Source organism: Vidua chalybeata, chromosome 3 (genome assembly GCF_026979565.1).
Source record: "Vidua chalybeata isolate OUT-0048 chromosome 3, bVidCha1 merged haplotype, whole genome shotgun sequence".
NCBI lineage: Eukaryota > Metazoa > Chordata > Aves > Passeriformes > Viduidae > Vidua > Vidua chalybeata.
The window spans coordinates 65,405,038-65,431,166 of record NC_071532.1 but is presented as its reverse complement, the minus strand read 5'-3'; the positions used below and the strand labels follow the sequence as shown (position 1 = coordinate 65,431,166).

The window sequence follows — 26,129 nt, the reverse complement described above, 5'->3', positions numbered from 1 at the left end:
TGTTATCTTCAAGTCTGCAGTGTTACAGTTGTGGCATTTCCCACCAGCTGTTCGATAGCTCTGTTCTTTTGTGCAGATTGCGTATTGGAATACATTAGATTTTTTTATGCAATAACCAGCAAATGTCAGGCCTGAAATGCAAGCCTGTAACCTACTTGGACAACTCAGAAATCTTCAGAATGTCTGAATTAGACATATTCCTGGTTTACTCATGAAGAAATTGAAGCCATAAGCAATTTATATTATCTGTCCATGAATACACCACGAATGAATGGAAAATGAGGACTGAAAACTAAGTAACCCCCTGGATTTTATACTTCACACTGTAAACATAAGAGTAGGCCCAAAATAAAAAGAAAAAAATCCCAAAAAGATAGGAAAAATAAGGCAGTGTCCCATAGATCATAGAAACTTCACTGTTCTCTCACTATTAAATACAAAAAGGTGTATTTTGGAAGCATATCTTCCCCAAAAGTCCATATTTCTAGTACAATTTCTTTTGACTAAATGTAACATTCATCCAGGTCAAAAAGAAAAATCTTTCAAAGTACCTTTAAACAACTATGCAGAGGTTTAAAATATATGCTCACTAAGGGTCCAGCAATCAGTCTTGGTTATTAATTATTCTGACAAAAAAATTGATTTTCATTTCCTTCTTTCATGTTGCGTGGGAACAGCCTGAGGTAGATTACAAGATCTGAGAGAAATGATAAGGACAGTAAGAAGGCTTTTGAGAGACTCAGAGCATCTAGTGGATTACTGTCTCTTTAACCTTTTGATGAACTACTGGGTATAGTTTTGGGAATCTTGTCTCTTTAGCATCCTGATTTTCATTTCTATGCTGGTTACATAGAATGTAGGGAATATAGTACTGAGGTGCCAGATGTAATCAGATGTCCTAATCCCAGCAGGACACTATAAATTTTATGTGTGCAATTCCATAGAAAGTTGATGTGTCCATATTTTGTACCATATAAAAAGGCTCCTAAACATCCCAATAAGCAGTAAAACTTGTGAAGTCCCTGGAATTTAATCAAATATTAAATCCTGATCAATACTTAAGCAAATTCACCAAGCTTCTCTACCTAGTAACAAGGAATCCTGTGTGCCACAGAGGGATGCCTTGAAAATTATATAGTATTTTGTTCAACTTTTAAAAGATTGCTAAGGAAATAGTAAGTGCTAGAGATTGTTTTTCAAAGAAAATATATTCTTGACAGATTTCACTGCCTTGCAGAGACAAGGGTTATCCCTAAAATAGTGTTGATAGACCTGTCTCCCAAAATATCACTGTAAAAAGTCATATCCCTACTTCTGTGTATCCTGAGTTTATTCCTGTGATGGTTCCTAAACAAATGTTTCCTTCTTAGAATCCTAAACTTAAAATCAAGGAACCAAATCCAGCAATCCTGTTTAAATGCACAAAGAATCCCATTGAAGCATCATAGGATGCTTCAGGGTGGGGATGCTGGGCTGTGAGGCATTCTTACACCTGTGCACTGAACAACTACATGGGTTAAAAGCTAATTCAAGTACAAGCCTGAGGCTCATCTCTTAGCAGGGTGCTAAAATTAAATCTATTAAAAAAAAAAAAAAAAAACAAATCCCAACACTTTTTGGTTTGACTACTGTTACTACAAAAGTATTTGCATACATTTTTTAAAAACCAACAGAGAAAAATCTAGAATATTCTGACCTTACTTCTGCATAAGAAGGTGTTCCTTGTCTAAAATGAAAATGATCTATATTTGTTCAAATCCTTATTTTCACATATCACTATTACATACTCTTCCGTAACACTATGAGGGCCCCCTCCCCTTTTTTTTTAACTGAAAAGTTTTATAACCCTTGCCAAAATAGACAAAAGGCTACAACTGCATAGCTGGGACAAAGTCAACCTACACAGTCTTAGGACAATACACACGAAGTTTAAGGGAAGTGAAATAGACTAAGGCGCAGATGGTTCCCAGCTAACTCAGAGGGACGCTCCAATGTATTGTGCTGCTGCCCCCTTAAGGACAACGAAAGCGAGGAGCTGCACTGCTTGTCTTGCTCAGAGGCCTACAACTTCTGGGTGACAGCTAGGATTTTGACACAGTTCTCATGCCTTTGTGTATGTTACCACACTCAGTTGTGTCCCGTTCGCTCTCCAGGGCACGTTAGTACGCTCTTGTGCTTTAAAGCTACATGACAGCTTATCATTTAAAGCTATATGGTGTTAGGAGCCTGTTCTGCATGGAAAGCAGGCATGATGCGACACGATGGAAACCAAAATGCTCCTTTTCTGTATTTCTAAAAGGCTTTAACACATCAGATCGCCCAGTTCACATATTTCCTGCAGGTTGCTAAACATCAGGATGCTGAGGGTGTACGGAAGCCACTGCCTTCTCCTGCTGCCTCCATGGGGGTCTGTGCATTAGGGGTTGAGGGCTGGAGAGAGAATGTTCCTCCAGGCAGCCTTGCAGCCCCAGCTTGAGGGACTCTAGTCTTCAGGTGTGCCACACCACAAGCAATTCTATCTCTGTACAGAGTGACCAGTTATAAATTTCCCCTACTAGGACAGGATTTGTGATTTTTTTCCCAATTTGCCAATTACCTCATATCTACAACATAAAAGAAATTATTGTGATGCATAAATTAACCATGGGGCAACCTAAAAGAAATTCAGTTAGGACCTGATAGCCCAACAGTTCAACTTCAGTTATGTGGACATCTCTGAGTGTGTCATGGTGCCATCAAACCTGAAGGACAGGGCTGAAAGAGTGCTGTATACACATTAAGGTACTTCAGTTTTTGCAGAGGATTTTTATTAAAGGCAGCTCCTTCTGAGAAAGGCCCTAGAATGGGATGTCAGTATATTTAAAGAATTCATCTGAAAGGAAGAAACTGAGAGACAAAAACACTTTTAAGACAAAAGAAAAAGAAATAAAATGTGGTGTATATGTGCTGAAAGTAGATGGCCAAGACTATTACCAGGCTTGTGCTTCAAATACTGAAGATAAAATGTTATTCTCTCATTTATCTTCTTTTCCCAGAACTGAAAACCATTTCTCTTCCTTAGTATTTTCTCTATTGCTTGTTGTCAAACTTCTGACTAAATTTTCAGCTTCATGTATCTGAAATTCAACTTGCTGAATCCCTCCATGGGTAAATATTGTTCCTTGCACAAAGTGGTTTAAGATAAGTATGATTAGTACTATTGTGTTATAAATTCTATGACAGCTTATCATTGTTGTCAGTATAATTGTCCAGCATTCACAAAATCTGGATGTTCAAGATTACATTCAGTTGACGATGAATACAGTGACCAGAGGGTTGGACTAGATGATCTTTTAACCCAAACCATCCTATGACTCTATCAATGAATACATAGTTTTCAATATCTCTTCAGATGTTTCAATACTTCAGTGTGCTAAGTTGCTTTTTGTATAGTTTTCGTATAAAATGCTTTATTGGTATAGCAAGAAAATGCCATAACCTAAACACTATTTTGGAAACTACCTGAATCCTTTTCAGGAAAAAAAAAAAAAAGTAACTGGAATAAGATAGCTGTACTGATATAATCTGCAAGGCAGACAAACTTCATGTGAGAACAGTATGAAACTCTAACTGTGGGTGACCTTTTGGACCTTCTGAAGTCGATCAAAACTGTGGCCATCAACTTCAGTGGGACAGGAATTTGCTCTGTGTTTTCTGAAGTGAGCAGCTTTAGGAAGGTAAATTGTATTGCGCTCCAAGTTCCCAGCTGCTGCATCATCTGGATAGTTATTATCCCTGTTGTGTGTGAGGTCCCAGATGTACCTTTTTTGGATGCTCAGGTTTCACACATGTTAATTTTTTTTTGTGTGTTTAGGCATATATGTATTTCTTTAACATATGTCTGAAACATATGTATGTATCATTATTTATACATAATTTACGGCATGCATACAAATATAATGTATGGAGTATATATTATATGGTATGCATATATATATATATATATATATATATATACACACAGCAGCATTAGAAAGTATATTAATGTCTGTGGGAGATTCTGAGAACCCTTGAGAGAAGCTGCTGTACAATGGGCTTTGATAAAATTATGTGTAATCTATTGCTACCTTGCTCTGACACCTTAAATGCTTATCCTGCCCTACTACTAGCATGTTTGACCTTTATTCCTAGTTTCTATATATTTTCCTGTCTAGTTAATTTCCTAATCTGATACTGAACTTCTCAGTGGAATTTTTAAATGCATGTGAGAGGCCGTGCTAATAAATTTCTCTGATCTGTGTCTTCCTGAACATAGCAAACTGAATCTTAATATATAAATACATTGTAGCTCTTAATATATAAGAAAATTGTATCTATTTACTACTTGAATGTATTTTCAAGTGTTTTTCTCTGTAATACCAAAGTATCATTGAGTGATGCTGTAAAAATCAAATAATTATTTGATATAATCAAAATTTCTGGTGCACACTACTATGGCTATGAGCTCCAACTTATCCACCTACAAAGCACAGCACTTACAGCTGTGCAAAGGTAGACAACACTGGAAAAGATGATTTGTATTAAATGTTTTTTAACAACTGCTCTCAATTCAATTACCTTTTATACTATTCTATTTATAGCCATACAAGAATTTAAAAAGAAAATATATGTATTTACAATATATTCAACTAGAATTTTTCATGTTTTGTGAATCAAAACAAAGTTTTGATGGCGTCATTGGTCTACTGAGAGAAAAGAATTGAAGAATAAGGAGGTCCTTCAAACAAGGCTGTCAAGCCCAGTTGTTTTAGCATCCCGAGTCCAGCCTTAGCTATATTCAAGTTCAACCACTGAGAACAAGACTATCGCAATGCAAATCTCATCTGCTTGCTTTTCTCCAAATACAGTATTTTCTTTCAGACAGCACTTTTTTTCTAATTGCACTACAGCATTATTTATTCAGCAGATACCTATCAAAAGCTCATTTGTTTATGTATTTTGGACATAGACTGTACTGTTCTTAATTTTTTTTTTTTATTACCAAAACTGTTAATAAATTAAAAGGTAGCTATGGAATTACCTATGGAATTTTGTTTTTTCCACAGCCAAATGCACAGCATAGTGTGGTTTACTGTTATACAGTATACCCTGCAGGGACTTTGATACATAGAATCATAAAATGGTTTGCCTTGGAAGTGACCTCTAAGATCATCTGGTTCCAACCCTCCTGCCATGAACAGGAACACCTTCCACTAGACCAGGCTGCTTGGGGCCCCATCCAACCTAACCTTCAACTATTCATGGGATGAGGCATCCACAACTTCTTTGGGCAACCTGTTCCAGTGCTCAACCATCCTTATAGGAAAGAATTTCTTCCCTACATCTAATCCAAACCTACCCTCAGTTTAAAGCCCTTGTCCTATCACTACACACCTTCGTAGAAAATCCCTTTCCAGCTTTTGTGTAGATTCCTTTAGGTACTGGAAGGCTGCTGTCAGGTCTCTCTGAAGCCTTCTCTTCTCCAGGCTGAACAACCTCAGCTCTCTCAGCCTGTCTTCATAAGAAAGGTGCTCCAGTCCTCTGATTCTCTTCATGACCCTCCTCAGGACTCACAGATGCACATCTTTCTTATGTTGGGGGCCCCAGAGCTGGACATAACAGGAGTGGAGTAGATGGGCAGAATCCCCTCTCTTGTCCTGCTCTCCACATTTCTTTTGATGCATCCCAGGACACAGTTGGCATTCTGGGCTGCAAGTGCACATTGCTGGGTCATGTTGAGCTTCTCCTCTGCCAATACCCCCCAGGTCCTTCTACTCAAGGCTGTTCTCTGTCCATTCACTGCCCAGCCTGCACTTGCACTTGGGATTGTCCTGACCCAGGTGCAGGACCTTGCTCTCGTCCTTGCTGAACTTCATGAGGTTCACACAGTCCCACCTCTCAAGCCTGCCAAGGTCCCTCTGGATGACATCCCTTCCCTTCTCTTCAGCAAGTGGACTGCATCACACAGCTTGTTGTCATCGCAAACGTGCTGAGGGTTCATAACGAATTAGTAAGTAGAGTTTTTCTACTTACATATGCTAACTGTCCCCGGCAGGGCCCTTGCGGTGTGGCACCGGCTGTCCTGTCACTAACCAAGGCTGACTCCTGTTCCCCGCCTGCTCCCTGCTCACCAGGTCCCAGCACACACCCCCCGAAGGCTCGCGTTCGCGGTCTGCCAGACGAACGGGAGCCCTCCGTTCCCACGCCTGCTCCCAAGCTCACAAAGCCGCGGCGGAAAGCATGTTTTTCGAATTCGGGCGCTTGGGTACGCCTCCGGCCATCCTCCCTGCGCCCGCCCCTCCATCCCCCGGACTCGCCGAGGGGCTGTGCCGCAGGTGCGGGCGGCCCCGCCGGGGCGGGGCGGAGCGGGCCGAGCGTGTCCCACGGGCCCCGCTCCGCTCTGCCCGGCTCGGCTCCGCAGGAAGCGCCGCCCGCGCTCCTTCCTCCTCCCGCCTCTTTCTCCTCCTCCTCCTCCGCCCGCCTGCGGCGGCGGCGGTTCGGCGATGCAGCAGCACTTTTCCCTGGCTGAGTGCGACGTGGTGGGCTTCGACCTGGACCACACGCTCTGCCGGTACCACCTCCCGCAGAGCGCACGGGTGAGTGCGGGCGGCGCGGCGCGGCCGAGGGGAGCCGCGGGAGGGGCCCCGCTCCGCCCCGCTCCCGCCGCATGCCCCGCCGAAGGCAAAGCGCCGCGTCCCGGGGCGCAGGGCCGGAACCCCTCCGGCAGGGGCAGCGAGCCCGGGGCCGGCTGTCTCAGACATCCACGGAAGATAAGAGAATCGCAAGTGTATCTCTCGCCGGGCGCTTCCTCAGCAGGCCTCTCTACCCGAGTGGAGGGGACAGCCATGTCTCCTTCCTTGAAAATGGTTCTTCTTTCCTGGCCGTAGCGGCCCTGAGGAAAAGGTAGAGCCCGCCCGTTAAATCCAGAGATGCTGCAGAGTGAGGAGCCCGCAGCCCTTTGGATAGGAGACCTTTGCGAACTTTTTGGTGCTTACAATAAAACGCCGAGTTTAGAGGCACGCGGCACCTCTGACTTAGCCCTGTGGTCTCTTTCTGAGAAACTGCTGCCTGCGCTGTGCGTTCCCGCCCTTGTCACTTTCCTTTTTAAACTCCCTGGTAATCTTACATTGACTCGTCCTTCTCTGTTGATGTCAGGACTCTGTTCTGGAGCTATCTTGTGTCGCGGATGCTCATGGTGTCTCACTCTCCCCCTTTCGTTGCCTCCATTCACTTACAGTACATTTTGAACTGCACAGGACTCCCACGTTAATTGCAAGATAAAATTTCAGAATATGGTATGGAAACAAATGTTTATGAGCTGTGTCATTTATTAATAGGCATCCTGTGCTGAAAAAGTGCATTGCTTCCCTTAGCTCTGTGTGAACTTAAGTGGAGAGGCATCTTGCTTACCAAGGAAGATTCAACAGTAACAATACAATGTATGAGCTCTTAAATTTCTAGGTGGAAACTGTGTAACACTAGGCTTACCTTCCATATTCTTGCCATACGCAAGCCCGTTCTTTCTGATACAAATTCTGTCTGATGAAGGCAAACATTAGACAATTGGTAACTATAGGAGTTTTTTTAAAATGCTGACCAACCAATGAACAAAGTGGTGAAAAAATCCCAAAACTTTTACTAAACTTGGTGCACTCTTCATCTTCTCACAGCAGACAGAGGCAGACTGACACATGCCTGTTGCATGCCTCCTTACCTCTTGCAAATAAGAAATACTTTAAAAGGCTGACAGGCCCAGCTGAAGATGGAGTTAGTTCTTAGTATTTCAGTGTTGGTTTTCATAATTTGTTTTTCTCAGCTGTTATTCATACTAATTCCAACGGCATCTGTTGTAATTAAAGAAAAAAGGCCAGGGAACAACTTTAATGAAAGAACCATGAGAAAAAAGGGAGCAATTACTATTTTTGGATAGTCTTTAAGGACACGGCAGCATCTCCGTAGAGCTTCTTGTAAAACTTTACCAGCACAGTACATTAATAAATTGCTGAGTGTCATGTTAGGCCATTTGAACTTAGAAATAATAACTGTTTATTTGGTAGTTGCCTATTCAGAATAAATTTCTTCAAACACTTTTAAAATGCCCTTAAGGATAAATGTTTACTGGTTTAGAAGCTGCTTGTTGAATCTCAGTAACCACAACATTAAAAAAAAGAAAAAAAAAGAATAAAACAAAAAGGATGATTGAGGAGGCAGAACTACCAGCCCTTAAGTACTTACCATCTTGATTTCCCAACAGTCTTGAAGCACAGGGACTGTAAAGTAGAATGTTGTAATCTGGGTTGGGGTGAACACATTGCACCAGAACTGTTGTATGTGTTTCAGTCATGAGAGAAATAACCTCAGACGCTATTTCCCAGTGTAGGCAGTGGGACAGGGCCCATAGCTCCGTGGTTCAATTTCACTTTGGAGGCATTAACACTTGCATCTTGCCACTTTTCAAGGAAGCAGTGTCTTTGATCTCACTTAATGAATATAATGAATGCAATGTTTTTTCATTTGTAGCTAATATATGATAGTTTTGCCCAGTATCTGGTAACAGAGAAGGGATATGATGAAGACTTGCTGACTCTAGCTCCAGACAGCTTAGACTTCTGGTGAGTACATTGAAAATAGTGTCATTCCTTTATACTGTAATTTTTTTACAAAGCTCAGCAAACAGCTTCATTTATGAGGCAGTGGATGTTATGATTGTCAGGCCCAATGGATAAATCCAAAAATACAGTTTCAAATACTTGTTCTAAGAAGTATTTGTCATGAAATACATCTAACATGGTATTTCGAAGAGAGAACTGAGCACCCAAGCTTGCTTTGTCTATGCTTCCAGCTGTCTGGACACAAGCCTTTTAGTCTCACTCTCTTATTTTATGTATCATCTTTGTCTTCTACATTCTATTCAACAGTATCCATCAGATTTTAGTCATTTTTATCTCAACAGTTGTTTTGTTTGTGTAAGGCAGATTATTCCCCACAGCCTTCTGAGAAGCCACAGAAAGGTGACATGCCAGGAGGTAGCCCTTGAGTGGCACATCAGGCACAAAGCTATGATGAAAAAGACTGAAACCCAAGTTCCTGCTCTGAACTCAGTGGTCTCTGAGCAGGAACTTAACTTGAATCTTGATCTTTTAACTTTATAAGGTTATTATCTAGGCCATGGGGGTGGAGACTTGATGGCCAAATAATCATTAGATATAGATACATGCAGATTTTTTTTTTAAATAATATTTGTATTCTTGTTTAATGATTTTTTTAAAATTCAATATTTGACTGGACAGTTTCCAATGAGATTGATTTCAACTTCCATGAGACAAGCAATGTATCTATGTATCATATTTTGAGGCTATGATGCAAGAAAACATTTTTTCAGCTCTAGATGTCTTGGGTTTGGTCTCTTATTGAAGCAGGAGGTTCATTAACATGGACCTGCAAATCCACAGTGCTGGTAACAAGTGTGTCATTACTTCTTGCCCAGGAGTCATTCATGAAAGGTTGGCATCTGCTTGCTGCCTTCATGTAAATTCTTTCCTTTGGGTGCCTCATAGAGGATGAAGGTGTCATGGCTTCCTCAGTCTCGTTTATTCATTTGTATTCTAACCACTGAACTCTGAATTAATTTTTCAAAGAACCTAAACAAATCTGGAAGATAAAGATTTATTAGGGAGAATTAGAAATTCTTGCCAAGTGTCTCCAACGCTATCAACTCTTCCCTTTGTTTGTGCTGGCTAATATGGCAATGCTTCTGCTTCATGTGTTCTTAGCTTATTGAGTTGCGTCATTTAGAACAATGTTCTACCCCTCTTTTCTGTAATAACTTGTGTAATCAGTCAAGTAGTAACTAGAGGAGTTGCCACAAAAAAAAAATTCTTTAATAGAAGTGACTTAAATATCACATTTCTTAGTTTTATATATTTGGATCTTAAACTTCCAACCAATCTATACAACAGTCCCTAAATTTACTGGACATGGAACTGGGTTTATTTAGTAGGATTTTGCTTTGTAAGGAAAATCCAGTCCTAATTGTAATAATATGCACTTTCTTATAGAGAGGATTATTCAAGCATGGAAGTATTTGAAGGGTTGTGACTCGTTTGGTTTTCTGTAGCATCATAGCTACAGAAGCACCATAGCTTCTCTAACTGCATATCACTGATAGATAAGAAGACAGTCCTCTGAAAACAGTAATTTTTTGTTTCTTCCTTAAAATTAATTTATTCTTAGTTGCAAAGGCTTGGTGCTGGACATTGAAGAAGGAAACTTCCTGAAACTTGCAGAAGATGGAACAGTTTTAAGGTAATATTGACAATAAATCTATATTGGTAAATATAAGTTGTATTGTTAAATACACTAACATTTTATCTCCTTCCTAAATGCTGTCTCTCAATTTTATAAATATTTAAAAGACTTATTTCAGCATGCATTCATTTATTAGATAGATATAGAGGTTTAAATACTCTTTGGTATTGTGGTGCTTAGTTTCTCTTAATGTTACATATTGAATCTTTTGATAATGTTTTAATGTTAGCTGGTAGTAAATAATATCTAATTTTTTAGTAAAATCTGAGACTCTGAGGACACATTGATCTTGAAAGTGTATTCATTTTTTTGGTGGCTACCAATGTACTCTTTGTCCATTTCTGCTAAAATCCTGGGTAAGGTTTTTCTTTGGATTGTGAGTAACCTGGTTTGGGGGGCAGTAATAATGACTAATACTAATGACTGGAATGTCTATTTTCTTTGTGCTGTAGACATTCAAAATTCTGCAAGTTTACAACTTATAATTTAAACAGCCTGAGATAAATTAACCACAGAAACTGATACATTCACTTTCAGAATTGTGGGGGCTTTCCACTTAAAAGCTATTTTGCTTTCAGTCGTCACTTTCAGTAAATCCTTGGTTCTTTTTTCTTTCCTTCCTTTTTTTTCTTTTTTAATATAGAAGACTGCTATTTGGAACCAAAAATCTGAAAAGTAAATGTATCTAAAATATATCAATCCTAGTCCCATTTCTCCGTAATTTTGTTCAAGACAGAAAAGCTGTGTAATTTAGAATGCAAGACAGACTGTATTTTTTTTTTCTGGTGCCTCCATGAAGGAGCTTGAAGATGCTAAGGAAAGTCAGATCTCATTAAAAGAAGAAAGAAGTGCTTTTGAGTTATTGCTGTGTATCCTAAAATTCATTTAATAGCATGAGTTTTGGAGTACTAAATGCAGAATTCAAGATAACAGGATATACCTCATTAAAGGGAAGAGTGGTACAGGGTTACCTCTCTTGGCATTGCCTTCATTTTCTTCAAAATGGGACCCAAATTCATGGTCTGAGTAGTTAATTTTTAGTGCCTAAAAAGGCTTGTGTGTACTTATGTATTAAAAAGCTTCTTGCAGGGCTCAAGCTAGCACTTTTCCATAGTACTGCCCTGCATTCTGTGATGTTACCAGGCTTCAGAATGATGTATAGGCTTTCTGCACTGTGCTTTATTGTGCAGTGTATATTGATAGCTCAAGTATAGCGAGTGTCCTGACACAATTGAAAACATTCGAGCAGTACAGAGTGATTGTGTTAGCAGGTGAGGCACAGTAGCTGTGCCCCCAGCCACCCAGACCTTTGTGTAGTAAGGCCTTTATCAAGAACTGGAATGTATATGATAAAAGCTTAGTAGGTCCTGGGAAACTTCTAAGCTATAAAGAGTCAGTTTTGATCAGCTCACATGCACTGTAATTCAGCTGCAGCGTGTTACTTTGCACGAGTAGTAGTTTGGATGTTTTCAACTCTTTTCTGTTTTGTTTTGTTTTTTTTTTAATAAACAACTTAATGCATCGAATAGGGCAAGCCATGGTACAAAGAGCATGACAGTCGAAGAGATCCTGGAGATATATGGAAGGAAGGAGTGGAAGCATTTTAATACAGTCAGTGGGATGGTTTCACGCACAGGTAGCTATACTTTAGCCTATCCTCTTCTTTGAAATTGCTCTGGTCCCTTCAGTGCCTTGTACTGTTAGTTCTTAACACAGACTTGTAAAAATACTTGAACTGGGAATTGCTGGAACAGGTAAATGTATTGGGGAAGACTTGGTTTTTATGTTTTTTTAACTTCTAGTGCTAGAATTCATCTTAAATTTATTTCATGGTATTTATTTTACGGTAAGAGAAATGAGCTGACATTATAGGCATGTTTTGGTTATAGTGGTGGGCACACTGTCTCTTGATGAAGTAGGCTGATACAACCAGTATCATGATTTAACCCGAGCCAGCAACTGAGGACCATACAGCTGCTCATTCACTCCCACCCTGCCCAGGCCCAGTGGGCAGGAGAATCAGAAAGAATGGTAAATCTCATGGGTTGACAATAATTTTTAATTGAAATGAAATGTTATAATAATAAATATGCTAATAATAGTACTAATAATTATTGTAATGATAAGGAGACAGAACCTCAGAACCTAAGAGGAACAAGTGATATACAATACAATTGCTCAATACCTGCTGACTGATACCCTGTCTCATTTAGGACAAATCTTAAATTTTTCTTAATTGTTGAGTTGTTGCCGCCAGTCCTGTTACTGGAGGCCTAGGTGCAGATGCAAAGAACAAAGCAAGTCTAGAAACAAAACTTCTCCCCTTGCATTTGAAGTTCCTGTGTTTAAGATAGGAGTCACTTTGAGGGAGCTGTGGCTAGGTCACATTCTTGCTCTGTGTTCCCTCTGTTTTAGTTTGATCTTAGCAGTTGAGAGTAACACACAGGAAGTGATCACTTAAGGTGTATTTTGTTATGTAATGGAGATACTTTCCTTGCGATTTTGCTGACTACAAATGCAATGCTTATTCTAGACTGCAGGTAATCTTTTGCAAAATGGAGGAAGAGAGAGTTTTCCTTTGGTCATTTAGGAAATGTGCTTCTCTTTTTCACTGAAACATGCACTTGGTCTCTGTTGTGTATATTAATCCCCATTTTGCTGACTTGAATATACTAAGAGACCACACAGACAAGATTATGGAAAAAAATAATAACTTGTTAAGTCGTTTCACTTCTTGAAGAGAGTTTATTGAGCATGACCATAGTTGAGCATGATCACATTTGCACCCTCCTGATACAGTTCTGTTTTGAGGACTGATGTAATAATGTGAGCATGCTTCCCCTTGGGCCAAGGCACTGTCCACAGCATGTGTGTGCAAAGGACATGAGTGTGTCAGACCTGTCCAAATGTCTCTGAACTTCTTAAACACTTGTGTTTTCACTGCTAGGGAAATAGATATTTTGGAAGAGTTGAAAGATACTGTCCTAAATTAAAACTCATGGTTCTCTGCCTTTTCTTTCACCTGGGCTTTCGAATCTTAAAATGTCATATTGAAATCTCACTGCCTTCATACAGGTAAACAACTTTTAGTTGCCAGTTATGACAATCAGAAGTTAGCCTTTGTTAATGAAGATTGGGAAACAGATAATGCTTGTTACCAGTAAAATCCAAAAAGGAGCTTATATTATTATTTAAATGTAATTTTTATTTGTGATTACAGCATACAATACAGGGGTGTTTAAAGTATATTTTTAATTTTTTTTCCAGCTAAATACTATTTGTATGATAATTATTTTGACCTGCCAGGAGCTCTCTTGTGTGCAAGGGTTGTGGACAGCTTAGATCAGGTAAGAACTGGATTGTTTGAAAATTATGTATTGCATTATCTTTTTCTTCCACCATCACATCTCTTGCATGCATTATTAAATTCATAAAAATTGGGTATCGAACAGCATCAAGGTCTTTTTCTCATTTGGACTATTCCATGTTGGACTTACTGTATTAAAGTAAGTTAATTATCTCTGTAAGTTAGTTATCTTAAAGTAAGTTAAATTATCTCTGAAGATAATTGTGAGCTACATGGCATGTTCATAATAAAAGTTTTTCCACCAGAGGGCACAAATAACTAGGATACTGATGGAAATGTGCAGTTTCCTCAAGTTTACCCTGTGGTATGCACAATGTAGTTCTTAAAGTGTCCTTTAATTATGCTTGATTGTACTTGAAATAAATATAGTATAAGTTTCCTGAATTACACAATTTGCTAATTTGCAAGTTGTTAAAGAGTGAATGAAGCTTCATTTCATCCTTTTTTAAGCTTAGTTTTTGTCCTAAATACATTGATCTGTGTACACAGATATAAATACACCTCTGGCATAGTAACTTTTAATTTTTTTTCCTCTGCTAAACAGTAAATTAAATTCTTAAGATGGATAATACAATTGCTTGAACCGTTTTGAGTGCTTTTTAGGTAGACAGAATGTCCTAAATTCTACTTTTGAAATTTGGTGATAATTGTTTTGTTGTGTAAAAGGTTTAACTTGCATGCAGCTGGAGGTAGGAGAGGGTTCTTCTGACAGAATAACTGTGTTGGTGCCAAAAGAGTACTGAGGTAGTCTTCTGGCCAGAGGTACCAAAGCGCTGCAGGCCTGAAAATTGTCAATACTTAACCTTGTCTGCAGAGTGAAAATCCGAGCTGTGAGATGAGTGTCTGGGGTCTTATTGGATATAAGGTGGCTTGCTGCTTTAGCCATCACTCCAAAATAGCATGCTGAGAAGATTGCTGCCTAAGTCCAAGTGCTGTATGAAGAGTTAGCTAAAACTAGCTTATCAGGGAAGCATGCAGGACAGGTGCTCAGTAAGACTCTTAATTTTCTGCCTGATTAATCTCCTTCCCCTAAGCTGTTCGCAGCTTAGAAACTTGTTGCAGTTGTGGCACCTGTACTGTGTTTACTTTATATTTAATTTAGACTCAGCACAAATCACCTACTTATTAAGAAAGAAATCATGTGTGTAGTAATCTTTCACATCCAGTTACTAGTTCACAGGCTGGAGCACTGCCCTGGGATCAGTGCCGTGTTCAGCCAGAGGGAATTAAACCTGTGCTGTTTCTCTGGAGAGCCACGAGAAGTGGGTCATGCAATCTCTTTATCTCCTGGCAGTTTTCAAGTGTTTTATTGGATGTCAGTCCTGTTTCAACAGGAGGGCTACAGTAATTCCCTGGAAGTTTAGCATCAGCCACTTGAGAAAGGTGGAAGGCAGGAGATGGTCAGCCTCTCCAGCCCAGAACTCATGCCTTCAAAATGCTGCATCCTAAGGATTGGAAACCATCACATTTTCTTCTGCCACATTTCAAAAAGAAAGTAGAGCTTTCTGTGTCCTGTCCTGTGAGCCTGCTTACAAAGTCCTATTTTCTTACCATTTCCAGACAACATTATAGATTCAGGAAAGCTTTCTACTGGAAGCAGATACAAGAATTACTGTGTTTGGGTTCAGAATGGGCTTGGACATGAGTTGGATGCTGGACTACCCTGCACTGTTAAAAATGTATCTGTTTCTGCTGTGTCCAGAGCCAGAACTCTTATGTGTTTTCAGACAAAGCATGGGAGCTTCTTAATATTTTTGATCTTCACACTGATGAGCTAAAAAAACCAGTGCTTTGTCTTGATGGTTCAACTAATAAAATCACATTTTGTAATCATACCAAAATCATGGTGGAATGGATGGCCATGCATACAGTTTTCTCTCTGCTTTTTGGGATTGGTCAGTTTTCCTTTATATCTTGTATGCAATGACTGAAGATCTGCAAGAAATTAGTTTAAGTTATTTTAATCTCCTCTGAGTTCAAATGTTTTGAAGGAAGTATACTCAGTTTTAAACTAGTATCCATCTGTCCTCAAAACAGCACTCTGAGGATCTTTTGGTTCAGTTCACTGATTTTTTTTTTAAGAGAAACAAGCAAAAAAACCCCAAAATTCCAAACTAAGGGCTAAGTCAGCCACATGGAGTGTGAGGGGAGAAGACAGTTGAATCTGTCTCGAGAAGAGTGCTAGCTTAGGCTACTTGCAGTGCCACTAGACAGATGGTCCCCAGCATCTTCTGTACATAGCTTTGAATAATCACCCTTGGTTAACATCCTTGACTAGATGAAGCTGACATATGAAATCTTTTCTCTTTATTAGCTCTTTTTTGTATTTCTGTGGCAGTTTGCTATAGGAATGGATTAAAAAAAAACTTCTGAAAGCCACAGCACCGTATCTTTCTTGCTCTTAACCTGTAGAGCTGATGGATGATAAGCAAACTATGCTTGTCAATTATGCACAAAAGACCTTGTTTGTGTGACTTGCTGACTGTGAAAGGCAGACTGTTCTCTGGAAGCTTCCATGGCAGGTTTGTCCTGAAATAGCAGTTTACTTCAGTATATATAAGCTACATGTTTTTAGTTTTTGTTTGGCACTGATAAGGGTTTGGATGTGGAGTTTTTTTTCAGTTTCTGAATGTTTCCCTCTCTACAAAATGCTTTATGCTTAAAAAATGGCTCATTATTCAGGTGTCAGTGTAGGTATCAATACACAGAGGACCCTGAAAGTGCTAACAGTTGCCTTGAAATTTATCCTGATGTGGAAGGCCTATAACAGCATTACAGAAATACTTTCCACAACACATAAACTCAAAGACTATACCACCTGTTTTACTGCTGCCAAATTAGTGTGTAACTGTGCGCCTCTTCTGGCATCTGTAGTTAATCCTCTGCTCTGTAATACTGGCTAGATGTGTAATTGCATCTGTTTCATTCATCACTACTAAAATTTGTGGTGTTTGAGAGTGCTGTGGGGCTCAGCTGGGTGAGGTTTTCCTCTCCCACGTTTGAGATTGAAGGAGAAGCTGAGGTCAACTGGAGCTCTGCTGTGCCTGGGAAACTTTCTAGGAACGGCAAGAGATTTCACAGCCGTGGATCACGTCCCCCTGCCAGATCTGGGGTTTGGCAGTCTTCAGAGCACAATGCCTTGAAGTGCTGCTCAGCCAGGCTTCTGGATGAGTATTTTATACTATGTTTGGGGTAGTGTTCTTGGCAGAAGGGCATTTCCTCTAAATTATAGTGAAGGGATTTGCCAGTTCTTAAGGTGGAAGTGATATGAATGCCAGGCTGTGGATAATGTCAACATGCTAATTAAGTTCAGGATCTGCAGCCCTAGGCACTTCTTTTTCCCAAATGTCAGTGGGATGGGATGCTCATTCTGCAAGTTGCTGTTCTTGCTGATGCCCCTTTTGGCTCTAACGTTTTAGAGTTCCTCACAAATATTAAGCATTTTTCCTTCTCCCTTCCTCCTCTCATTGTAACCCTCTAAGAGGGACATAACTTGTCTGCAGTTACCCACAGTTAATCTGGGTACTACTGAATCCTGATGTCCTCAATCCTACTGTCTTGAGACTGTCTTTATAATTTTGTTAATTCATGGCATTTCTGTCACTGTTTCAATATGAAAGCTTGTAATGGCTGGTACTTGATATAATGACTAGGTTCCTTTTGACACTTACAGCATGATGGTCAGAAAAAATATGACTTCTGGAAGGACATGGTGGCTGCTATCCAACATAATTATAAAATATCAGCTTTTAAAGGTAAGTGTGTTCACTGAAGACTCACTATAACAGCTGAAAATATTACATGTGCTTGCCAGAGCAAATATGTTTGCAAGTACACTGTAGGCTACTCAGCACAGCTTTTACTTTTCAAGTTTATAAATAGTTGTATAGTACACACATGTTTTTCCTGGAATAAAACATCTTTATCATAACTATTTCTGTTTCATTTCACTCCTTTGGTATCTTTAATAACATTTCTGATGTACTATTTTACTCAATATTTCAATTTTTATTGCTATTTCAACTCATTTTAGAAGGACAAATGGTTTCTTATCGTGATTGATGTAGTAATGTGGACATCCTTGAACCGTGTTTTGAATCCATTCCTTATGACCTTGTAATGATATATAAAATCCAAAATGAATTGGGGAAAGAAATTCAAGTACTAATTTTTGATGGTTTTCTTTAGCACTCTAGTTTTGATTAGTAGTATTGACACAATTGAGAGGTTTTGAGTTTCCTAACATTTGCAGAGGACTATTTTTTAATAACAGTGTTTCTCCACCCAAAACCAATATTGTAATAGTGTAATATAAATTAGAATTGGAAAACATCTTGTCTACTCTTCAGCAAATTATTTTCCTTCCTTCACAGACATAACTTCAGAGTTACTCTCAGGCAGATAAAATAATAAGTTGATAATAAAGGCTAACTATTGTTTGTGCATGCAGTTAATTGAAATTATTTTTAACAATATTTCCGGTAAAATGTTTATATGCAGCTCAGTTCTGAATTCTTAACTACTATTAGAATTACCTTGGTTGATGCAACATTCACTAGGCACAAGGTGTAGTTTGCACCTTCTTAAAACTCACATTTTGTTCACCTCAGCTGTCCCACTTGCTGTATTCCTTTCAAGTGTAATTGACAAAATTGTTTCCAAGCAAAAATGGAAATTGATACCAAGATGTAAATGGTAAAAAGCAGCAAGATATTCCCAAATTGCTTTGTTTGTTGTTCTTACTGTGTTTCCATTGGAGCTTAGAGTGTGATTGGTAGTTATGAATTATCCTGGGAACTCATTCGTACACAAAATAAATATATTCTTTCTTTTCTGCTGATACAAAATCAACACTAATCAACTGTACTATTTTTTTTTAGAATTTTTGTTACTTCTTTTAGTCTTTTCTTCAAACCATCACTGCTGGTTTTTTTTGTTTTTTTTTTTTTTTTTAAGTTGTGGATCATGCAGCAAAAAGAATAATTTTTAAAAGTGTTCTTTGGAAATTAATGAGATCCAAAAAAAGTCTAAACCTTGAAGTCATGCAAGTAAATGCAAGGTTTATTTATATGTGTCTGCTTGTGTGTACACTTGGACATTTATGCTAATACCTGTCAATCAGGTACCTATTTCTAATATGTAAATCTGGAATCTGCAAATAAAATTTGCAATATGACTTCATCATTTCTAGCTTCTGTCAGAGGCACATGCATGCATAAAAGTGTTAAGAATATAGGAAAGTGTAGTAAGTGATAGGAACAAGCTTTATCAGATAAAGCTCAGTAATACCAGAAGGGAAACAATACAGATTATATGCACTACTCAAAGATTGTAATACAAGAAAATGATACACTCTGTCATGCATCACTTTGAAAGGCTTCACAGTGGTTTTATTTTCCATTTAATAACATAGTCCAGTAGCTAAAGCACTGAGCAGGGAGTCAGAAGCCAGAGATAATTTCTTCCTGTATCACTTAATAGTGATATTCCCATGGAGCATCTCTTTTTGCTTCAGGTCCCTCTGTGATACAAGAATCAGGGTACTAATCTTCTATCACTGCTGGCAAAGTGATTTGTTTTTCTCAATTTCGCATCTCACATAACTTCCTTAGGAAACTCTCAAACCTGGATCCCAACATCTACAGGAAGCTCCAGCGTCTTTCATAGCCCAGAATCTGGCCTTAAAACTACAGCCTTTTGACTTAACTCCATGCCTTCTAGAGGGTTTAACCCTTCAGAGAAAAGCAGTGTTCATTAACAGTTAGTCAAGGTAAAATTTCAAAGGCAAACTTATTAAGTGGTCGGTTGAGGGGACGCAAAGTTCCCAACTCAAAACGCCGTCCTAGCGGTGCCATTGTCGGTGGCGGAGCAGAACGACTGACCGCTTTATTTTTTGAAATCCACTGAGTGTTTGCAGTTCACTTTGATTTGTTGTCAGTATGCCCTTGTGTCTCTATGTCCCTTCTCTTTTTCACAGGATTTTTTTTTGATCATAATCAGGTGTCTGATGGATTTTGCTTTTCATTGTCTTAGCTATGGTAATTGCCTTAGATAATTGCCCTATGATATTTTTCTTGGATGGCTCTTTCAGATAGGCATGATTGTCCTGACTTAACTTGATGAAGAGTATTAACCCACTCTTCTCCTTGTAAAGAAGTGAAGAACTGAGGCTTACAAAAGGAAGGGGGTTCCCAAATAGTCTTGTGTTATTTTAGACATTCCGTTGTGAAAAATAACTAAAAAAGAAAAAAAAAAAAAAAAAAGAAAAAGAAAGGAAAATCTATGAAACAATACTATCAGAAAAGTGTGGTCAGATAGCAATGAATGCAGATATTTGCAATGTGGTCATTTCTTACCTAGTAATACCTGCAAGAGAGCTCTCTACAGTTGATATCCCAGCTAAGCATTACATTACGTGAGAATCCATTTCATTCTCAATACTTCATTCTTATTACTGGAATAGTTGGTGACTGTAAGGTGATTAACACTATCTTGACCGTGTTGGATTTAGTGGCTGTTTTATGGGTAGTAATAAAGAGCAATTTTAAAGAAAACATCATGGGGCAATGTATTTTACACTATCAAGTTATGTGGATGTATTATGGAATCAAAGTGTGCTCTTCAGAGGATTAATAAGAGCCTGAAGTACTGTATAATTATTTCCTTGTGAAAAAATTCAGATTTGATGATTTTTTTTGACAGAAAAATCAATGGCTTTTTTAGGGAAATGTTGCCAAATATAACTTCTTGAAGCAGAATTTTGTAACATTTCTTATCTTAAAGGCTTCTTTCTCTCCTGAAGACTTGCCTTTCCCTGTAATTTTCCTAACACTTCTGGAAACTGTAGTATTTATGGCTATATAGTTAAAATTATATATTTGTAATATATTCAATCAGTTTATAAGATTATATTTAATTATAAAAGTAAAAAAATCATGGCTGGTATGGCAGCAGACTTCATAAATTGCCCATAACAAGACTTGTTAGGATACATGTTTTTGATCTCAAGTTTATGGTCTTGGCGGAAGATAACATCTGTGATATGTATTTTTTTATCTTTAATACACAATTTCAGATATAAAAAACAAAAAGCAAAGATGCTTTTCTGACCAAAGGAAAAACAATCTTGTGCAAAATATTAGTAGTTCCTAATGTTGATGTAGCAGTGATGAGTGAGATAAATTTGTCTTAATTGTGAAAACTATACCAAAGAAGCAAGTGAAAAGTAAATTTGTTGCATTTATTTGCTGTGTTTTCCAACTAAGTACAGGGATTGTTTGGGTGCTTGCATGTTTTTGATCACTTAAGGCTTCAGAAATTTCAGTACTTCTTTGGAAGTGATTTTGTACTATTACAGGCTTTTAAGTTTTCATTTGAATTTCATGTTGGATTTTCTTTAATATCCAAGATTCAGAAGAAATAGTGTTTTTGGAAGGGCTTTATCTTTAGATAGATTGCTGATCTTCTTGTGGAGAAAATGCTAAAAATCAAACATAAAAATTTTACAGACTTTCTCAAGATCCCCTCTAAACTGAAAATCCAAAGCTAAAATCAAAGTATAAGTTGTGCTTTTGCCACAATTTACTGTATCATATCTAGCTTTTCAGTTTTAAGAGTTGTTTTCTTAGTGACTTAATATCTGAGCAATTATGAAAATACTTCAAAAGCCAGGCATGAGGTTCCAAGCTGTAGACTTATTTGAAGTCCTACATGTTTGAGGAACAAAGACATAAAGGACAAAACATGATTTTAAGTGGATGGATGGATGGATGGATGAATGGATGATAAGGGTTAGTGAACTATGCTTTTAAAAATGCTGCCTGGGCCCAGTTTCTTGTAAGTTAATTGGAATCACAGGTCAACATGGTCCTGAGCTGCTGAGCACCAATCATCTCCAACAGTTTCAAGCATGTGCTTTGGCATACATTTCATATGTGAACTAAGTAACCAGAAGCCTGCTACTTAGTCATATTTTCCAGCTCCCATATCCAAATCCCTCTATTTGTTCCTGAAACAAAAGTTCCAAGTTGGTAGAGTGTATGGGCAGCAGGATGTGCTAAGTTAAAATACTGGGAAGTGCTGTTGAACTAATATTCATTTATTATTTTACTGAATTATAGCCTAAACCACAGGTTTCCTTATCCAGCAGCACTTAAAAAAAGGAAGAAAAAAAAATTCAAGTTACTTTCGTGGTAGGTCTTTACAGTTTCCAAAACACTATATAGTTCTGCTAATGATGGGTCAACCATCAAGCAAAAGATATCCTAGCTTTTTTATTCATTCCAGTGAATATCAAGTACATTATCAAGTATTTAGGATATTGCTGATTCCAAATGTACACAACATAACAAGCCTCAAGCTCTGCTTTCATGAAGAAATGGTAATATCACAGAATTTTTAAACGTAGGCCTGCATACTTTCAGTGCAAGTGATTAAAAGCTTCTGTTAAAAAAAAAAAAAAAGCTGAGTATAGTAGCTTTAAGGGTTCATAAGGTTTTGATGTATATAATACTTTTAAAGCACATGAATGGCAACTGTCACTGGAAGAAATGTGTGACCAAACTGTTAAGGTTTCATAATTCATAAGCTAACTTGTCATAGTAGCATACAAATTGATGAAATAACAACTTTCTATGAGACATGTTTGTATGGTAAATATGGTTGTGTCTACTGACTAATTATTGCCATAATCTGACAAATTTACCAAATAAGTAAAATAAATTCCTCACACTATTGTCTTTTAAAGGAATGAACTGTTCAGGAAAAATCAGGGCAAGGTTTATCTCCAGTTTGGGGGTTTTAAAGTGTCTGCATGCTTGTGAGGATATGTTTTTAATGTTTGGATTTGGTCAATGTTACTTTGTGGTACTCTGAATGTTACAGAATGTTAGGACATTTAAAAATACTGAACTAGTTTGTTGCATCAATGTGCATTGAAGAAAGCCAAATGGATTTTGAGGCTTCAAATCTGGTGGCTTTTTCATATTGTGAAACTTTAGATCTTCAGTAACATGTAATAATTTGTAAATCTACCTATCTCCAAGTAGATATTAATTAATAAGAACAATAGAACTAAATGAAAACTGTGTTTATTAGAGTTGTTGTTCTTGTCCTGTTGGATAGCTTAAAGATGAAGCTGGATGTAGAATGTTCCTGAAGTGTATTGTCCAGCTGTTGAGGTGACTGTGGTGTATTTGAGACCTTTTACTTGGAATAAAATGCCTTCAGTTAATTCAAGTGTAGTGGAGTATGATCTAGCATCCTTTATTGTGTTATGAGTTGTGATAGCTAGAAATTCTGATTTTCCTTTTAAAAGAAAAAAAAAAGGAAAAAAGGACAGAGACTGGTGCATTATATTAATTCATAAAATTTTTATTTTGCATTGTCAGACAATCATCATTCAAAACAGTTCTTTTATGACAATTCTCTAACAACATACAATATTATTCTACTATGTTTGAACCACTCTCTTCCGCTTTCTCACTCCCTCCTCCATTCCTGTTGCAACATTGAAGTTGCATGACCTGCTAAGGACAAATCAGAGCAGTACCTGGTTAACATGGTCTGAAGGAGAGTGTGTCAGGACTGGGTAAGTAGGATATTAGATGTGAGCAAACAGGAAACCTGAGAAAGAAGAGTGAACATAGTCAGAGGAGTAGAGACCATTAGATTCTGAATTGGGCAGTTGGAGCCATACTTGGTCATTTTCCATGAGGTCGATGACAGCACTGCCAGAAGCCTGGTCAAGGTATCCTTTCTTGTACTCATCATAGGTGTACATAATTGGGGAACCGTTTTTGTAGAGTGCAACCCAAACATTTGTTCCTTTTGCGTGTACATGATAGGAGAAATAGTACAGTCCAGGGGTTCTGCAGGTGAAGATTCCTGTTCTGGGGTCATAGTGTTGCTGCCTATTGTACAAGATTTTATCAAATTTGATGGGGACTGTTGCTGCAGGGTAGGCTTTTGAGAGGATGACACTGAAAGCAGACACCGGCATCCCTGTCAGAGCTTGGTTTACTCCGCCTTTTATGAAAGATATCCCTGATAGGTCCTGAGACTCTCCCGCTTTAATATAGCCTTCAGGCATCTTTGGGATTACAGTTTGGCCAGGGGGACCAGGAGGACCCGGGGGGCCAGGCAAGCCAGGCTCACCATTGCTGCCTTTAGGGCCGGGGGGTCCAGGTGGTCCCATAGGTCCACTTGAGCCTTTCGTGGAAATGCCTGCTGGGCCCGGCAGTCCTGGTGCTCCTGGCTCACCCTTCACACCAGGGGCTCCTGGCAGGCCAGGTGGGCCAATGGGACCTCTGATCCCAGGTATTCCTGAAGGCCCTCTGGGGCCTGGCTCACCGTTGGTCCCTGGCACTCCCTTGGCTCCTTGTGGACCCATTGGACCAGGCAGCCCAGGGAGCCCAGCAGGGCCTGCATCACCTTTTGGACCTGGGAGACCTGGGTGTCCCTTAGGACCAGCAAGACCCTGCTCACCTGGGTATCCTGGTTTTCCCTCTAATCCTGGTAGGCCTCGTTCCCCCTTGGCCCCTGGGAATCCCGGGTGGCCTGCAGGGCCCATGTCACCTTTGGGCCCAGGTAGGCCATTCTCACCAGGCAAACCTTTGAGTCCATGAGGGCCCATGTTCCCTGGTGGCCCGACCGGCCCTGGTTCTCCTGGCACACCAGCTGGACCTTGGTCTCCTTTAGGTCCTGGAAGGCCAGGAGGACCTTCAGGCCCTCTGTGTCCCTTCATGCCTGGCAATCCTGGCTTTCCAAAACCTGGGAGTCCTGGCGATCCAGGCAACCCTGCAGGTCCGGGATGTCCCTTGGCTCCAGGGATACCTGCTGCTCCTGGTGGTCCCATTGGCCCAGGCTTGCCAATGCCAACTTCTCCAGGCTCACCTGGGAGACCCTGGGGACCTGGGAGACCAACTGCTCCAGGTGCACCTGGAAAACCTCGGTCACCTTTCAGACCTGGCTGACCTGGCAGGCCATTTTCACCAGGCTTCCCTATCCCAGCAGGACCAGGGGGGCCCCGGGGTCCCTGTGGGCCTGGAAGACCCCTGCCACCTGGGCGGCCTGGAATTCCAAATCCATTTTCTCCCTTTTGTCCATTTATACCTGGGATACCTGGCTCTCCCTTCTCGCCAGGGGGTCCTCTTGGCCCCTGAGCTCCTGGAGGGCCTTGTGGTCCTGGCTTGCCAGGGACAGTCAGTCCTGCGGGGCCGGGAGTGCCGGGGGGCCCTTGTGGCCCTCTTGCTCCTGGGAGTCCAGCAGGTCCAGGTTCTCCTTTCTCACCATTTAGTCCTCTTGCTCCTGGCTTTCCTGGTAGACCTGGCACTCCTGGCTTTCCGACTGCAGAGAACCCTGGTGGTCCTGGGGGACCAGGGGGGCCTTGGGGACCTGGACTTCCAAACCCTGGCTTTCCTGCGGGACCTGGTTGTCCTCGTGGTCCAGCGGGGCCTGGGGGACCAGGGGGTCCTTGTTCCCCCCTTACCTGCACACCTGTGAGAGAGAGGAAACCAGATCAACCGGGGCATCTGCATATTTGCAGGCAATGTAGCATGGTGGTAAAATGCATGAAGGGTTAATTTAATTTCAACTTCATGGAAGTCAAGCTTCAGCTGCTGTATTTGTCACTAAGAAGCTGACATTCAGAGTAAAAGTGTTTCACAGCCCTTACAAGTAACAAGTGCAAATTTGTTGGAAATGTGAGATATAAGGCCTCTAGAATTTTTTGTTTGTTTGTTTGTTTTTTTTGTTGGTTTTTTTTTTTGTTTTTTTTTGTTTTTCAATACATTCAGGGTCATCAAAGAGCTTAAAAAGTGCTGTGCAAGTGGATGCAGATTATTAAGTCAGGGGAAAAAAAAAGCCAGACAGGTAACAGATTTAGGAGGTAATCAGACTTGATGAATGAAATCACAGGAAGCTGTCTGTGCAGGTGCAGCAGCCTTTCAGAAAGAACTTGGTGCTACATTTAAGTAGTGAGAATTTTGTTTTGACCTGCCCCAGACTTTCAAAAGTGGCCCATGGCACTAGTTGTTTTGTAAATATATGAATGTTATATTTTCAGATATTGTCTGAAAGACTTTTGTCTGCCATAAAAATTTCACACAGTGGCAAGGTCACAACTGATAATTCATTTTACTGCTGTCAGAATTCTGGCATTGTTATGGGGTTTTTTAGTACTACTTCATTTTCTTAGTTAACAAAACAGCAGGTGGAGCTGCTTAACCAAATGTCACGAATAGAGGAATAAGCAAACAAGCTCACTGCTTAGTTTGTGTGTGCTTTGGAGGAGCCTGCAGCTTTATGTTGGAGTTAGCATGCTTATTTGTTGACATTACATACAAGTTTAACACACATACTATGAGACTACTTCAGCAGTTTGCAGAAAGTGGCAGCATTATAGAACAAAATGGCATATCTGTGATGGATGTTAATT

At 39.6% G+C, this 26,129-nt stretch overlaps 2 protein-coding genes across 2 annotated transcripts in view; one reads left to right on the top strand and one right to left on the bottom strand.

Annotated features, from left to right (window-relative positions):
• The first annotated feature begins 6,427 nt into the window (after nucleotides 1-6,427).
• The window catches only part of NT5DC1 (5'-nucleotidase domain containing 1), a 125,758-nt gene continuing 106,056 nt past the window's right edge, over nucleotides 6,428-26,129 (top strand). Inside the window, exons 1-6 of the mRNA XM_053939060.1 lie at nucleotides 6,428-6,614; nucleotides 8,539-8,630; nucleotides 10,252-10,323; nucleotides 11,856-11,962; nucleotides 13,594-13,673; nucleotides 17,367-17,448. Of these exons, the coding sequence (XP_053795035.1) occupies nucleotides 6,522-6,614; nucleotides 8,539-8,630; nucleotides 10,252-10,323; nucleotides 11,856-11,962; nucleotides 13,594-13,673; nucleotides 17,367-17,448 (526 nt within the window). The 5' untranslated portion in view covers nucleotides 6,428-6,521. The remainder of the gene's footprint in view (nucleotides 6,615-8,538; nucleotides 8,631-10,251; nucleotides 10,324-11,855; nucleotides 11,963-13,593; nucleotides 13,674-17,366; nucleotides 17,449-26,129) is intronic.
• Nucleotides 23,109-26,129, bottom strand: part of COL10A1 (collagen type X alpha 1 chain) — a 33,984-nt gene continuing 30,963 nt past the window's right edge. The window contains exon 3 of the mRNA XM_053939059.1: nucleotides 23,109-25,189. Within this exon, the coding sequence (XP_053795034.1) occupies nucleotides 23,295-25,189 (1,895 nt within the window). The 3' untranslated portion in view covers nucleotides 23,109-23,294. The remainder of the gene's footprint in view (nucleotides 25,190-26,129) is intronic.